Raw genomic sequence first — 16,458 nt, 5'->3', positions numbered from 1 at the left:
TGTGTGTTGGACTCTGGACTCTTAAACATTCATTTCTATGACGTTGCACCGCATGAAGCTACGAACTTTGTGTAGAAAATTCGTAATTCGAACTATACCGGGAAACAAATGACGCTAGATGGGCACATCCTCGCCGCGCAGGAAGGAGACGAGAAAGAAGCGGTGTGATACAAAATTTTAGTCGTCCTATTTGAATGTTTTTAAAAATTATTTTTTAAAAAGAGCACTTTCTTGATTTGAACTCTTGGAAAAGGGGGGAAAGTTGTGTTATAGAACTTTAACTCTTTTAGTTTAATATTATAGAACCATATATTACACTCAGGAGGAAAAGTGGATCTGAAAAAGGTAGGGGGACGCATGGCATTATGCTGTCCTCCGTGCCTATCTTTGCCCATTGTAATTTTTTAGAAGTGGGGAACGCCACAGATATTTTCTGGAATTGGGGAGACGGTGTCCCCCCGCGTTTCCCTACACTTTTACCCCCGATAGTATAAAACAATGAATTCAGCCCTTTTAGTTTCAATTTGGTACTATTTTTCAGCCCACTCCAGAGTTAGGACTGTGGCAACACTGGTTTGTGATGATAAATGCCCAGCAGATTGGCCTGGTATATACATTAATCAGATTGGCCTGGCATATTCATTAATCAAGAAGTAAACGTTGGTGCAAACTAAATAACTAAATTAGAAAGAGATTCAAGTGCCTGTTTTCAAATCAGCAAATAATCAGTAAAACTGAATAAATGCAATTTTGCGAATGATAAGAAAATAAAATACCCACAATGACAACATTAAATGTTGGATTTTATCTCCCCCTTCGAGAAGACACACACAGGCACATACACCATATGAACACAACAATGAAAACATGAACTCAACAGTCTGTAATCAACGTAATTTCAGATGGTTATATAAATATCATATATAACAGTATTAATACGAGGGGAAAAAATGAAAGGAAATGTTTTGTTTACAAGCCTTGATTTTAACTGTAATGCTGTTAGCTGAACTGTAAACCAATATTGACACACAGCACTAATTTCAATAATTGCTGACATACAATTCGCTTGCAGCATTAAAACACCGGAAGCACATTTGCTTTATTTTTTAGTACATTCTTTTCAAGTTGAAATATGTGGACATAACAAACATCTAGCAGATATTTTCATCGTATGAACTGAGTCAACTTAGCACGAGAAAGCGTAAATCTAAAACTCTTCACTTCCATCTATGCTCAATGTATTAATAGCTTTATTACGAGTATATTGCAATCACGGCGCGGCATATCAAATACTGGGCATTTATCACTGACGTATCAAAATACACTGTTGCCAAAAAGTTGACAAAAAATCGCTAAAAATTATTTGTGAATTTCCGTCTCTCTCTCCCTATGATATATATAAACGTGAAATTTATTTATTTATTGTCCTTCAACGGAGAATAGAATCTCCAATTACAAAAGGTACATCATATAGATAGTTTATATAATATTTATATTATTATATATAATAGTAAATATAATGATACTGACAAAATTCCTGTAGATATCTGACAAAGACAATAATAACTATCGTAAGAGTATAAAACCGTTAAACGTGAAGAGTATTTTAAGTAAAGAAACCATTAAAAGTCAAATAATTGCTTTACACATGTATATGCAAATACATGTATTCACATTCTAGTACAATATATTTTTCAACTTCTTTGTATACAGAGGTAATGGTAAATCTAGATCCTTGTTTAATACTGATATGCTTTAAACCTACTGCACATTCTATATCAGCGTTTCCCAACGTTTTTCAACTTGCGGCACACTACGGGCATGGTGAAAAGACTACAAGGTGGATGCAATGCAGTGCTACATTCTTGTCGCTCTGGCGCATGACGTCATCTTGGTCGCAGACGTGGCCAGCGAGAGTCAGATGAACTTTTAACAAGCGGTTGCTCGCTGGTATCTTACGCGCAAACTTTTCTTCTATTTATAGTGATCTCCAACGAAGTAAAAATTTTAGTACAAACAATAATTACATAAACGTAATGTAATCAATGCTTAAGTTAAGTGAATTCAAAGGAAGATATTTACAATAGCAAAATAAACAGCAATATCGGTTATTAAACAACTTTGAAGCTTGAATAAGCCAATATTGCTCACTACATTTTCTGCTTTTTCTTTCTTTTCTTTTTTAACATCTGAAGTAATATAATTGACTATGTATAGGCCTGAATAGTCTATAACACACTGTGTCGTTAATGCATTTCATTATTATATATTTATGTATGCTTAAGTATATTTTCGTAACACATTGATCACTTTTGATTTACTATTATTATTATTTTGCTTGAAAGAGAATTCTTTACTGATGACCCCATATAAATTTTGAGAATATCTCAAGGGAGAATTCATGGTTTTCGTAAACAGAAATGCACGTACGTATATCTTCGTTATGCTTGGAAAGTTTTTTGTTTAAAGAGGTTGCTCCTACGTAAGTTTCGTCAGAATCTCAGGGGAGGTTAAAAACTTTATTGAGAAGGAACGCACGTATTTAATATTTTAAACATCGTTTTTATTTTTGATTTATAAAAAAAATCATCTTATTTGAAGTCGCTGATCGCTTATTTATAGAATTTGTATTTAAACAAAAGGTTTGGTGAAACTGGCAGTTCTCTGAATATTAGTGTCAAAATTTACGCCATAACAAACTGTATTATTAAACATTTGTAAGAAATAAAACGTTACATATACTATTGTGTTCTAAAAAAATATATAGAAATAAATATGTATATACAAAGCACCTCAAACAAAGAAATTGCAACTTGACTATTTCAAGCAAGAAACAAAGTACTAGGCGTAGGTGAAGACAATGTAGGGGTGTTAGGAGAGCTAGACTAAAAGACATATAAACCATAAAATTACATAATTTTCTTGATAAGTTTTCTATTTTCTGCCCCGTGGGCTAAAGAAGACAAAAGATAAATGCAAGGGAATTATTATCTGGAATTTGGTGGAATGAGAATGGGGGAGTACACCGAGAAACTCGCGGACACGATGTTCTCCACCACAAACTCACTTGACCGAGAAGCGGACCAGTATCCCTTGCACCAGAGGTGAGCCTTCTGCCACTGAGCCACCGTGCTTCCTTGATTGGTTGAGAATCTACCATATTTTTAAATTTACTGCAGTCATTCTTAATTTTGTAATTCTGGAGGAGGCCCCTAAATATGTATATGTAATTATCCAAAGTTATGATTGAAATGAACAAAAATTTCAAAATCTGAGTGTAAAAATGTCCCGGTAATGTCGCCCTGACATGGTAGGTGGATACTTTATTCTCTTGATCTAATACATTGTTATATATCTTTGTAACCGTTAATCGTTATTACGAACCTTCCATTCGTTAGTTAATTGAAGTGCAACGTCCCGTTTTAGCACCGAGGCTACAGGGAATGCAGACCTCCAGAATGAAACGGGATCTGAACTACTTTAACGCGTTCAATGCTTTCCATATGCGTTACACGAGGGAAGTAAGCCTCCTAGATCATCGTGCCTCCCTTCTCGAGTTACATGCCTGCCTCTGTGGGGAAAATTTTATCTCAATATCTTATGTAGAAGGAAATGATAATAGAAATGATCACCTCTATCGGTTCCCCTCCCTCATGATTTCGAATCCGGGTCTTGCCTGAAAGTTCGTCTTTTAAATCGTACTATTGGATTTTTGTATGCAGAATCAACACCAGCTACTGTAGCCCTATATACTATTATTACATACTAGACTATTAATACTAAAAAGAAACTACATAATGAATCGCTTTTTTATAATTTCATTTAACATTGCATTTATTTATTACTTTTATGTAAAACTTACCATATTTTAGGTTTATTTTGTCCTGTCGCCTGCAAGCTAAAATCCATTTCTGGAGACATTCCCCCTCTTTTTGAGGAAATCTAAAGTATTTTATATTAGTTCTCTTAGTTTTTCTGTAATAATTACTACAGCCGTACACTGCACAGTTAGGCATCCTCGATATTATTTAAAAGAACAAAGTAACAAAGAATTTCCACTTGTCACTTAAAGCCGCGCCTTTTCCCGTTGTCTCTTGCAAACCAGATGACGTCACAGCCACGACAGCGCTCCAGGCGACATGCGCATGCAACCACCTTGTAGTCTTTCCACCATGACTACGGGTGTAACTTGAATTCTCGTGGCACACTCATAGATATTATTATTATTTGCAAATATAAAATACCATGGTATTTTTTTTTCTGTGATTACTGATCTCCTTCTCACAAAGATGAAAGCTCGATTACTGGTTTTCCCCATATGGTAATTCATTATGCTTATTTTTTATTCTAATTTTAAAATAGAAAACAATTGCAATAAAATATAGGACTCAGATTTTAAAAATACGCTTTCTTTTTCGAAAACTGTATCCAACCTTTCACTAAGAACGAAGATCACTAAATAACGAACGAACAAACAAATGTCTTGTACTTTTAACTTTGCTGTTTAAACCAAAACCGGTGCATATTATTGCAATCACACAGCTTGCGATGCGTCGAAGTCAAAACACAGCTGTTGAACAAAGTGTTGTTCTGTCATTCACGTGCGAATGAGTGTTCTACGAACGTTCACTTGAGGCGTACCGTACAAGTGTTTCCATTTCTCGGTGTTAGTATGACTCAAAATTGAAGCGTAACATAGCAGCTAATCGTGGAAATGTGTACAAGCCGAAATACTGTCTGCTACACAGTAATAGAATAATATACTATTACAATTACAATATTTTTTCCATGGTAGAAATTTATAGTAATGTGAAATACAAAAATATACATTTTTTTCTATGTCTTGCAATTTGGTTGCTATAGAATTAATAATTTTGTTTCGATTTCCTCGCGGCACACCGGTTGGGAAACGCTGTTCTATATAATGGTGATCCTTTACACATTTCAGTTCTTGGAACATCTACAGTCAACAGATGTCGCCTACGTAAAATCGTAATCGAATGAAGTGAATGCTATTATCAATAATGTGAAATAAAATATTTTCAGTTTAACGTACCTCGAATATGCCCTTTTAGGCTAAGGGAGACTATGATTAAGGCATGTTCTCCATGGTGCGCTTTTATACAACCCTGTTCAACAACACCCTGGCTCCTGACTGTCTGGGCACCCTAGGCTATTTTCTGTACGTATACTGACTTTATGACGACAGACATGTAACCTTAGTCCATCCCTGTTTTGGGGAGGTGAGTCCTACCAGACATCAAAATTGAGATTTCATTCCCACTAGCCTGATATTATTTGAATAACAAATAATTGCTCCGCATATTAAATTGAATAGGGAAAAATTCCTCAAGTACTTTTTTGAGTAACGAATGAATTGCTTGGATATTAATTTAAATGAGAAATAATTGCTCGGGTATTAATTTGAATAATAAACAATTGTTTAGATAATTATCTGAATAATAATAATTTCTCGGATTTTTCGTCGACCTCATCACAAAGTATCGTTATCTCATTTTTTTCTGATTCTCCAGAAGAGCAATTAAAAGATTATTTTCTTAACCTCAAACTGTTATTCCAGAAACAGTATTCTATCTAACACATTTGACTGAAAATTATAAAACATTACGGAAATTACTGTTTCCGGACTTGCTCTCATGAAACGTTAGAAACATTGAGAAACGACACTCTGTGATGAGATATAGACGATTTCAATAAGAAATAATTGCTCGAATAAATATCTGAATATAAAATAATTCATCGGATAAATATTTGAAGGAAAAAATGCTCGGATAAATATTTGAATAAGAAATAATTAATCGGATAAATATTTGAGTAAGAAGTAATTCATCGGATAAATATTTGAATAAGGAATAATTGCTCGGATGAATAATTGCACAAATAATCATTTGAAACATGTTTGGGATTGCAACACAGCTAAGCGCTCTATCACTGAACCACTATTTCCTTCGTGTTTCTTTCTCTTGTCTAATGAATATTCTGATTTCTGACATATTAAGTGAAGCGACTTTAATGTATTTTGTCTTTGTCCCCTTGCGGAGTATGTGATTGTTGTACGATTCCATTTTAAATTCCATTTCCCTTCCTCGTTGGATCGTGAATTGTTTTCAAAGTAACCTTTCCTTTAACTCTATCAGCTCTTTTATTGGTTTCCCCTTTCGCCATAGCCAATATATCTTTGAGAAAGCAGTTGACTTTTGTTCTGCCGCTAAGGAGCGAAATGGTGACACTTGAAATGAAAACGGTAACGGAGTGTAGAGAGGAGGGTTGAATTCCTTTGCAGAGACCGAGGCGAAGCCCAGTCATAGATTCTTGAAAGCGGCTGCCAAGTGTCTCGTAGTGTTGGTTCCACTTCACGATTTTCGACCCGACTGCAGCACTTTGCTCTGTCACTTGTTTTGCGGATGAAGAACTCTCCGGGGACCTACCCTCGCCCCTTTGGCTCTGAGAAACCTTGACACCAACTCGTGATTCAATTGAGACGGATGCTGGTGATTTGTTTCACATAGAGCGAGGCTTACAAGACAGCCACAAACCAAAAAGAAGACAGAAAAACAGAGTCCTTTCTAGTGGGCCACGCAACAAACCTTTTTACTGCCTTCCGGAAAAGACGGTGAAATGTCTGTTGGGAAAAGCCAAGTCTACGCATGCGTAGAATATATAGAGTAGATGTCAAATAAAATATCTCACCTCTCAGTATTGCCTACACATACGTTTGAATGTACTTCTACAAAGCTGATACTAATAAGTCATTTTTAACTTAATGGTCTGAGACGTCACAGTTCTCTGCTCTCTTTCCCAGGAAACAACACGCAGAGGGGAATAAAAAGGAGTAGTGATAGGGAAACATGAACATCGATAAGATAGTCGACGATTTTGCTGCCACACTACTCTTGGATTTAAGATTACCAACACAAAACAAACACTTATCTATTATCTCTTCCTCGCTAGTTTAATTATTAGTGCGCGCTCTCGGTGCAGAGGTATCCGATTCGATTTCCAGTTACGGTCCAAAGCGTATCTACAAAATATCGTTAACTTAATCGATATATCAACAGCCACGGTGGGTTACCTTTGGTGCAGTCCTTGATTCGATTCCAGCTTTTGTCAAGTGGGTTTTGGATTGGGCAAACACTATGTGAGTGAGTTTTCTCGGGTTTTCCCCGTTTCATCCCATGTTCTTCATTTTCATCTTCACTGTCTCCTTTAGCTTCGGAGCATAATCGTGGGATGGTAAACTAGGAAAAAATGAAATGAAGTCTTTCAGTTTTACGTCCCACGGGTACGCCGGGTAGGCTAAAGGAGACGGTGGTGATGAGAAATGAATGAAATTGTGGAATGAATAAAGTGGAACGAAACAAGAGAACCCGGAGAAAACCCACGTACACGGTGTTTGTCCTCCATAGAGTTCACTTGGTGCCAGCTGAGATCGAACCAACAATTTTTTTTCAATATGAACCACTAGCTTAGTAACTGGATTCAATATATTTATCGCATTTTACTAGTTTTATTTCTACTCTCTAAAGCCTCCATTTCAAGACTCATAACGAGTGAAGTCTTCTGTCCTTTACTTGTGACGTCAAGACGAACATTGACGACAGCGCTACTCTTTACCGACATTGTTGGAAACTGATTGGGTGTTCCTTGTACAGTCCACAGAACTTGAGTTTGAACGAACGTCTGAAAAAGTACGTCTGCATATTTATTGTTTGTGATATCAGGAATCAAACATGCCATAGACTGTGGAAACTAAAAAACAAAGCATTTATGTACTCACCCAATCCGTCTATTGTACAGAGAACACAGACAAAAACTATTGCAGTAAGGCCACGACATCCTCCTGAAAAATACAATAATAATAATAATAATAATAATAATAATAATAATAATAATAATAATAATAATAATAATAATAATAATAATAATAATAATAATAATAATCAGAAGAGAATAGTAACACAGTATCTTAATTTTAACCGATTATCAGACGGGTCTATCAAAACATTTATTACATATTTCTTGAAAAAGTCACATTGAATCAGTAACGGAATTATTAGTGCACCAGGTAACAGAAAAACCGGATCCCTCCCACTAACTATATTTTTTAACTGTGATTCATTACACAAGTCTCCATTATCATAACAAGCTTAATCCTATAGGCAAACTACACTTTATTTTTTGTGAGAAATATGAATTAAATAAATCATAATGCAGTTACTAATAAAGTGAATATATTGGAAGGGTCCTATACCCACACGTACTATAAGCCACATGTTTACACTATGAACCCGTGTTTTTCGACATATTAACAAACAGTGGCAGACGACAGAAGGAGACTACACCTTCAGGAAGACACTAAGAGAACATGGAAAACCACGAAAAAAAAAAACGACATCCCATCCACAAGTTCTCCCTCCAAAAGGACGGATGTAAAAGCGCAGGACGGAAACAAGAAATTACCAGTGCTAGTACTGATCGTTCACTTGCAATACCTTCACCTTATCCTTCAATATCTACTTTCGAGGCTTCTATGAGCTACGGAGCATAACATATCCAGCCTGAGGGCGCTATCGGCTGCCAAACTTCCTTTCTACCTGAGGCAACATCATATGCTGAAGGGAACAATACCTTCACCCGAGGCCGCCATGGGCTACGGAGATTTATCCTTCAATATCTACTTCCGAGGCTTCTATGAGCTCCGAAGCATAACATATCCCGCCTGAGGGCGTTATACGCTGCCAAACTTTCTTTTTACCTGAGGCAACATCGTATGCTGAAGGGAGCAATACCTTCACCCGAGGCCGCCATGGGCTACAGATAGTGTTGTAAATAGAAAAAAAACCGTTCGTTTTTTTTCAGAAATGTACGTTTTTTTTAGAAAAAAAAAATTGCCTCTCGTTTTTTTTCTAAATTTCGTTTTTTTTCAAATAGTCATTTGTAATGTATCTTACGTCATTTAAGTCTGAAGTATTTTTATGTAGGTGTAATTACCATAAAATGCAACATAAATTAAACACTAGATACTGATACGGTACACATATTTTACAATTTATATGAGTAGCGTACCTACTAATAATCCGTGTTTCTGTACTGTTTCACCAATATCAACGAAGAAATAAAAGTATAAATGAACATTTGTTTTTTTTTTTTTTCGTGAAAGTAGGCCTTTAATAAGTACGAAAGTAATATCACGAACAGTATAAAATGCAAATAACTTGTCTAAAGGTAAAAACTAATACTAATTTGCCTACTAATATTTTCTGAATATCATATAAATAATTTGTCGACTAGATATATGATATGCATTGCTGGCTCTACCATATGTGCAACACGTGCATTTGCACTGGGGGGCAATATCTGTCATAAGTGTTTTATTTAAAATAAATATTTCTTGTTGGAGATAGACTTCATGATCATGGTAGCTAAATTTACTAAGCCAGGGGGACTATGACGCAAATTGCGTCATTGAAATATTTGGGGGGATTAAAAATCTATATAAATATGCTTGAGGGTGTGTAAAAATTAATCGAAAAGATTTTTTTTTCATGGAAGAACACCTACGGATAGACAATTGAGGGGGGGTGCGTCATGGACATGAGGGGGTGGGCACCACTGACTAAGCTGACCTTCTATTTGAATACTACATTCATAAATTATGTTTAGGTCGCATTAGTTTAAGTAACATGATCAGTGCTAAAGCAAATGGTAAAATAAATCCCAGAATAAATTGCTTGATTGTTGTCAAATGCAGGAACTCAATTCTCGAATTCCTGTCCCCTTTGGTTAGTTATCAAAGTTCTGATATGAAAGCTTCTCTTGTCTTTGTCGCAAATAAGATTGTTATCATGGAAGGTGGAAACAATTAAAAAAAATAACAGATGTAGAAGGAAAATCAAGAAATAAAGGTAAAAGAGCTAGTTGCACTATAATTGCAAACTGATATGTTGAGATTGAAACTCGATATTGAATTCTATAAAAAGGATTACCATCTTTCAGATGTATTTGCTTTATCTTTCACTAACATAATAGATTAATATTTAAAGAAAAAAACAGACACAACAATATTGTATTTGTAGTAAGTATTTAAGCCTTTCTGAGTGCGAGTGTAGTTTCCCTCCCTTTCGTTGTTCATGCTGGAGTAGCATACTTAAAATCGTGACTTTTAAGATTTGTTCTTTCTGGAGAAAGATTTAGGCGGCAAATTACGTCATTGCGCGGGCGACAAATTGCCTGGGGTCGGCCCGATGATATGTACATGCATGTCCACAATGATTGTCGCATATCTATAACTGTCTTCTTGTAAGAATATAATTTGATAATGATTTTGCAGGGTACTTTTAATATTACGTGTATAATCGGAAAATGTATATTTGTTGTAAATTTCAAAGGAAAAGAATTATAAATACGAAAATGAGAAAGAGTAAAAGAAACTGTTGCTAAATGGAAAGAAAGTTTTATTTTTGTTTTATTGTTCTTATTTACTGCTGTTTTGACATGAAATTTGCCACATACATGTCTTTGCCGATTATACACATACTAATATTATAAGAAATACCAGGCGGATTCGTTATCAAATTATATTCCTACAACAACATATTTATAGACATACAACAATAATCTTGGACATGAGTGTACATACAAGACATGAATATAGGATGGCATAATTTGAAGTAATGCAGGGTGTTTCAAAATAAATATTAGGGTTTTGAAACTTTGTAGTATCTATTACAATTAACTTACAATTATAAGTATTATCAAATAAAAGAGCAACTCAAACAGTTTTGTACACACGCATGCCATGCATTGTTTCCTCTGTCTGCCGTTAGAAAGAGCAAGTAGCAAAGAGGGAGACTAGAGACCAGAAAGCTTTGTGTGTTTTAACTTTGCAAAGACTGAATCTGTAGTTACAGTGCAACCGTCTGTGTGAATTGAATGTTTTGTGCCATATGGCGGAAAGTTTATGGGCCTTTTTCACCTATTGACTCTATGTGTGCCATGTGACGAATGAAGCTCACATCGAACACTTGAAGCAAAAACTGTCTGAGGTGTTCTTTTATTTGATGTATTGTTTATAATTGTGCGTAAAATGTAATAAGTACTGCGAAGACTTAATTCCCCGATATTCATTTTGAAACACCCTGCATTTCTCAGCATCAGTATTGGAACTAAGATGTAAAAAGGAGAGATTGTGATTGTTTACAACAACGATATTATTATTAGTCAAGACTATAATTAATACAACAACACAAGTTAGTAGTCAAAAAATGTAATTAAATGTACACTCGTAACCCTTTCGGACCCAGGTGGCCAAAGTGGCACATACGGATATGTCAATTTTTTAATCCGCTCCTGTATGGTCACTAATTAAGATATCGGTATATATATATTTCTTGCCAAATATGGTTGGTCCATAGTTTATCATTTTAGTTTCTTTTTCTTCTGTGTGTCGAATTTCCCTCTCAAATTTCACCCAGTCAAAAATTCGAGAATTTTCGAATTTTCTTTATTACTTTTCCCCTGTAGCTTCATTCGTTGTAGAGAGACCTACTTAAGACTTGTCAGGTAGATACGTCCGATGGATACCTAATTGTTGACATCAATTGGACGGGCTTGCGCGCAGTGTTGCCAACTACGGAAATTAAAATCTCCTTAAATTTGGGCAAAAAATTCGAAATTTTTGTTATAAACCGTACCTATACGTCGGAATGCAAGTCAACTTACGTCAGTCGAACATTTGTTCTTACTGAACAAACTCGCGTACATATCGTTACAGTGGGGTAATTAGGGGAAGCACGAAAAATTCGGATTAAGGTTCTAACTCTTGATTTTCCCCTACTTTTCTCTTCATCGAAATATATTTTTGGTAATTAAAAGCATTGTTTCTTAAATATCGCCATGATACTTGTAGGATATATTAGTAATGTACCAGTGTTTATTTTAAGATAGTTTTCGTCTGTCTGGTAGCAGTGTTGCCACCTACGGAAAATTTTAATTCAATATGTTAGGGGAAAGTTATGTGTTTTGTCTATTATATCCCTCTTGTTGGCTACATAGGAACAAAAGTGCCAGTATCTGAAAGTCTTGTCTTTACCCTTCACAACGCACTATAGAAAGTTTCAATAGGATAGTTAGGGGAAGTACAGTTAAGGTTTACAGTAGATCTTGTTCTCTAAGTGGAAAGATAACTGTGATTTTTTTTTAGGTAGACTGAAATATTTTTTAATGACCTGCTTACTTTATTAGATATTGTCACAATACTTGAGGGTATATTATAGGGATACCAAAGCTTCTTTTAAGATAGTTTGTGTGTGTCTGCTAGCACTGTTGCCAGCTACAGAAAATTTTAATTTCCGATTTTAGGGAGAAATCTTGTGAAAAAATCCATTTCTGTCTCTATTATTTCCCTCTTGTTGGCTACATTCGAACCACTGTCTGAAAGCCTCGTCCTTGGCCTACACAGCACACCATAAAAAGTTTCGGTAGAATAATTAGGGGAAGTACAGTTAAGGCTTATAATAAACTATGTTCTGTAAATGTTAAGAAAATTGTGAATTTCTGAGGTAGAATGAGATTTTTTTTAAAAAAATCATGCTTACTTTGTTAGATATCGCCATGATACTTGTAGGAAGTATTCTTGGGGTACGAAGGTTTACTTTCAGATACTTTACGTCTGTTTTATGACAGTGTTTCCAGCCAAAACAATTAATTCCTGATTTTAAGTAAAAAAAATTGGCAAATTTCCCTTTCCCCTCTATTATTTCCCTCTTGCTCGCTACGTTGCAACAAATGTACCACTACCTGAAAGCCTTCTCTTTAGCCTACAGAACGCATCATAAAAAGTTTCAATAGGATAATTAGAAAAGCTGTAGCCCCGGCATATCTGTTGGTTTTTGCTTCTGAGGCGTAAAAAGTGTCAACATTTCATGTGTATGGAAACAGAGAATTTTTTCTTTCTCTCTTTGAATGGAAGCCAGCGACTTTAGATTTTCACTGTACCTTGTCAACGCACCAAAGAATTTTTTTTAGGTGACTTAGACCCATATGGCATCAGTGGTGCTAGATACAAAAATCTTGAAATTCGGTTAGGGATTTTTTGTAAATTTTCACCCCTACATTTCCCTCAGTAATTTCCCACCCGCTCGCAACACTGCAATGTAATGTACACCAAAAAATAGCCACATTCCTTTTCTAAAAAACAAGGTATTAACTATATCAATAGGGTAAGTGGTTTTTGAGCAATAAGTCACTAATTGACAAAGTAGGAAAACGCCAAAAATGATCTGGGTCCGAATGGAATAATCACACGATTTTGCTCGTATAGGTACAACGAAACAAACGATTTGTAATTTACGAGGGCTTCGATTCAAGTTCTATTGATTATTTCAATAATCTTCAAGATAAATTAATAAATAATAGCTGCCAGAAAAAAAACAGACATTTGAAAAAAAAACATGAAAAAGAACGATGTTTTTTATTGAAAAAAAACTTCACAGAAAAAAACCGTTTTTTTACAACACTAGCTACAGAGATTTATCCTTCAATTTCTACTTCAGGGGCTGCTATGAGCTCCGAAGCATAACATATTCCGCCTGAGGGCGCTATCGGCTGCCAAACTTTCTTTTTACCTGAGGCAACATCGTATGCTGAAGGGAGCAATACCTTCACCCGAGGCCGCCATGGGCTACAGAGATTTATCCTTCAATTTCTACTTCAGGGGCTGCTATGAGCTCCGAAGCATAACATATTCCGCCTGAGGGCGCTATCGGCTACCAAACTTTCTTTTTACCTGAGGCAACATCGTATGCTGAAGGGAGCAATACCTTCACCCGAGGCCGCCATGGGCTACAGAGATTTATCCTTCAATTTCTACTTCAGGGGCTGCTATGAGCTACGGAGCATAATATATCCCGCCTGAGGGCACTATCGGCCGCCAAACTTTCTTTTTACCTGAGGCAACATCGTATGCTGAAGGGAGCAATACCTTCAGTCGAGGCCGCCATGGGCTACGGAGATTTATCCTTCAATATCTACTTCCGAGGCTTCTATAAGCTCCGAAGCATAACATATCCCGCCTGAGGGCGCTATCGGCTGCCAAACTTTCTTTTTACCTGAGGCAACATCGTATGCTAAAGGGAGCAATACCTTCACCCGAGGCCGCCATGGGCTACAGAGATTTATCCTTCAATTTCTACTTCAGGGGCTGCTATGAGCTCCGAAGCATAACATATTCCGCCTGAGGGCGCTATCGGCTGCCAAACTTTCTTTTTACCTGAGGCAACATCGTATGCTGAAGGGAGCAATACCTTCACCCGAGGCCGCCATGGGCTACAGAGATTTATCCTTCAATTTCTACTTCAGGGGCTGCTATGAGCTCCGAAGCATAACATATCCCGCCTGAGGGCGCTATCGGCTGCCAAACTTTCTTTTTACCTGAGGCAACATCGTATGCTGAAGGGAGCAATACCTTCACCCGAGGCCGCCATGGGCTACAGAGATTTATCCTTCAATTTCTACTTCAGGGGCTGCTATGAGCTCCGAAGCATAACATATCCCGCCTGAGGGCGCTATCGGCTGCCAAACTTTCTTTTTACCTGAGGCAACATCGTATGCTGAAGGGAGCAATACCTTCACCCGAGGCCGCCATGGGCTACAGAGATTTATCCTTCAATTTCTACTTCAGGGGCTGCTATGAGCTCCGAAGCATAACATATCCCGCCTGAGGGCGCTATCGGCTGCCAAACTTTCTTTTTACCTGAGGCAACATCGTATGCTGAAGGGAGCAATACCTTCACCCGAGGCCGCCATGGGCTACAGAGATTTATCCTTCAATTTCTACTTCAGGGGCTGCTATGAGCTCCGAAGCATAACATATCCCGCCTGAGGGCGCTATCGGCTGCCAAACTTTCTTTTTACCTGAGGCAACATCGTATGCTGAAGGGAGCAATACCTTCACCCGAGGCCGCCATGGGCTACAGAGATTTATCCTTCAATTTCTACTTCAGGGACTGCTATGAGCTCCGAAGCATAACATATCCCGCCTGAGGGCGTTATCGGCTGCCAAACTTTCTTTTTACCTGAGGCAACATCTTATGCTGAAGGGAGCAATACCTTCACCCGAGGCCGCCATGGGCTACAGAGATTTATCCTTCAATTTCTACTTCAGGGGCTGCTATGAGCTCCGAAGCATAACATATTCCGCCTGAGGGCGCTATCGGCTGCCAAACTTTCTTTTTACCTGAGGCAACATCGTATGCTGAAGGGAGCAATACCTTCACTCGAGGCCGCCATGGGCTACGGAGATTTATCCTTCAATATCTACTTCCGAGGCTTCTATGAGCTACGGAGCATAATATATCCCGCCTGAGGGCACTATCGGCTGCCAAACTTTCTTTTTACCTGAGGCAACATCGTATGCTGAAGGGAGCAATACCTTCACTCGAGGCCGCCATGGGCTACGGAGATTTATCCTGCAAAATCTACTTCCGAGGCTTCTATGAGCTCCGAAGCATAACATATCCCGCCTGAGGGCGCTATCGGCTGCCAAACTTTCTTTTTACCTGAGGCAACATCGTATGCTGAAGGGAGCAATACCTTCACCCGAGGCCGCCATGGGCTACAGAGATTTATCCTTCAATTTCTACTTCAGGGGCTGCTATGAGCTCCGAAGCATAACATATCCCGCCTGAGGGCGCTATCGGCTGCCAAACTTTGTTTTTACCTGAGGCAACATCGTATGCTGAAGGGAGCAATACCTTCACTCGAGGCCGCCATGGGCTACGGAGATTTATCCTTCAATTTCTACTTCCGAGGCTTCTATAAGCTCCGAAGCATAACATATCCCGCCTGAGGGCGCTATCGGCTGCCAAACTTTCTTTTTACCTGAGGCAACATCGTATGCTGAAGGGAGCATTACCTTCAGCCGAGGCCGCCATGGGCTACAGAGATTTATCCTTCAATTTCTACTTCAGGGGCTGCTATGAGCTCCGAAGCATAACATATTCCGCCTGAGGGCGCTATCGGCTGCCAAACTTTCTTTTTACCTGAGGCAACATCGTATGCTGAAGGGAGCAAAACCTTCACTCGAGGCCGCCATGGGCTACGGAGATTTATCCTTCAATATCTACTTCCGAGGCTTCTATGAGCTCCGAAGCATAACATCCCGCCTGAGGGCGCTATCGGCTACCAAACTTTCTTTTTACCTGAGGCAACATCGTATGCTGAAGGGAGCAATACCTTCACCCGAGGCCGCCATGGGCTACAGAGATTTATCCTTCAATTTCTACTTCAGGGGCTGCTATGAGCTCCGAAGCATAACATATTCCGCCTGAGGGCGCTGTCGGCTGCCAAACTTTCTTTTTACCTGAGGCAACATCGTATGCTGAAGGGAGCAATACCTTCACCCGAGGCCGCCATGGGCTACAGAGATTTATCCTTCAA

The 16,458-nt window shown here is 37.9% G+C and overlaps 1 protein-coding gene across 4 annotated transcripts in view; it reads right to left on the bottom strand.

Moving 5' to 3' along the window:
* LOC145694385 (beta-1,3-glucosyltransferase) overlaps positions 1-16,458 on the bottom strand; it is a 275,902-nt gene that overhangs the window by 129,328 nt on the left and 130,116 nt on the right. For all 4 annotated transcript variants that reach the window (XR_014132999.1, XM_081770560.1, XM_081770559.1 and 1 more), the window contains exon 2: positions 7,799-7,861. Coding sequence is in view for 3 of the 4 variants with exons in the window: in XM_081770560.1 (XP_081626686.1) it covers positions 7,799-7,861 (63 nt within the window). In the remaining variant the exon portion in view is untranslated. The remainder of the gene's footprint in view (positions 1-7,798; positions 7,862-16,458) is intronic.

The sequence above is a fragment of the Thermobia domestica genome, chromosome 9 (genome assembly GCF_964235325.1).
Source record: "Thermobia domestica chromosome 9, izTheDome1.hap1.1, whole genome shotgun sequence".
Classification (NCBI taxonomy): domain Eukaryota; kingdom Metazoa; phylum Arthropoda; class Insecta; order Zygentoma; family Lepismatidae; genus Thermobia; species Thermobia domestica.
Note: the sequence above shows the minus strand (reverse complement) of the source record. Positions and strands in the feature narration are given on the sequence as shown.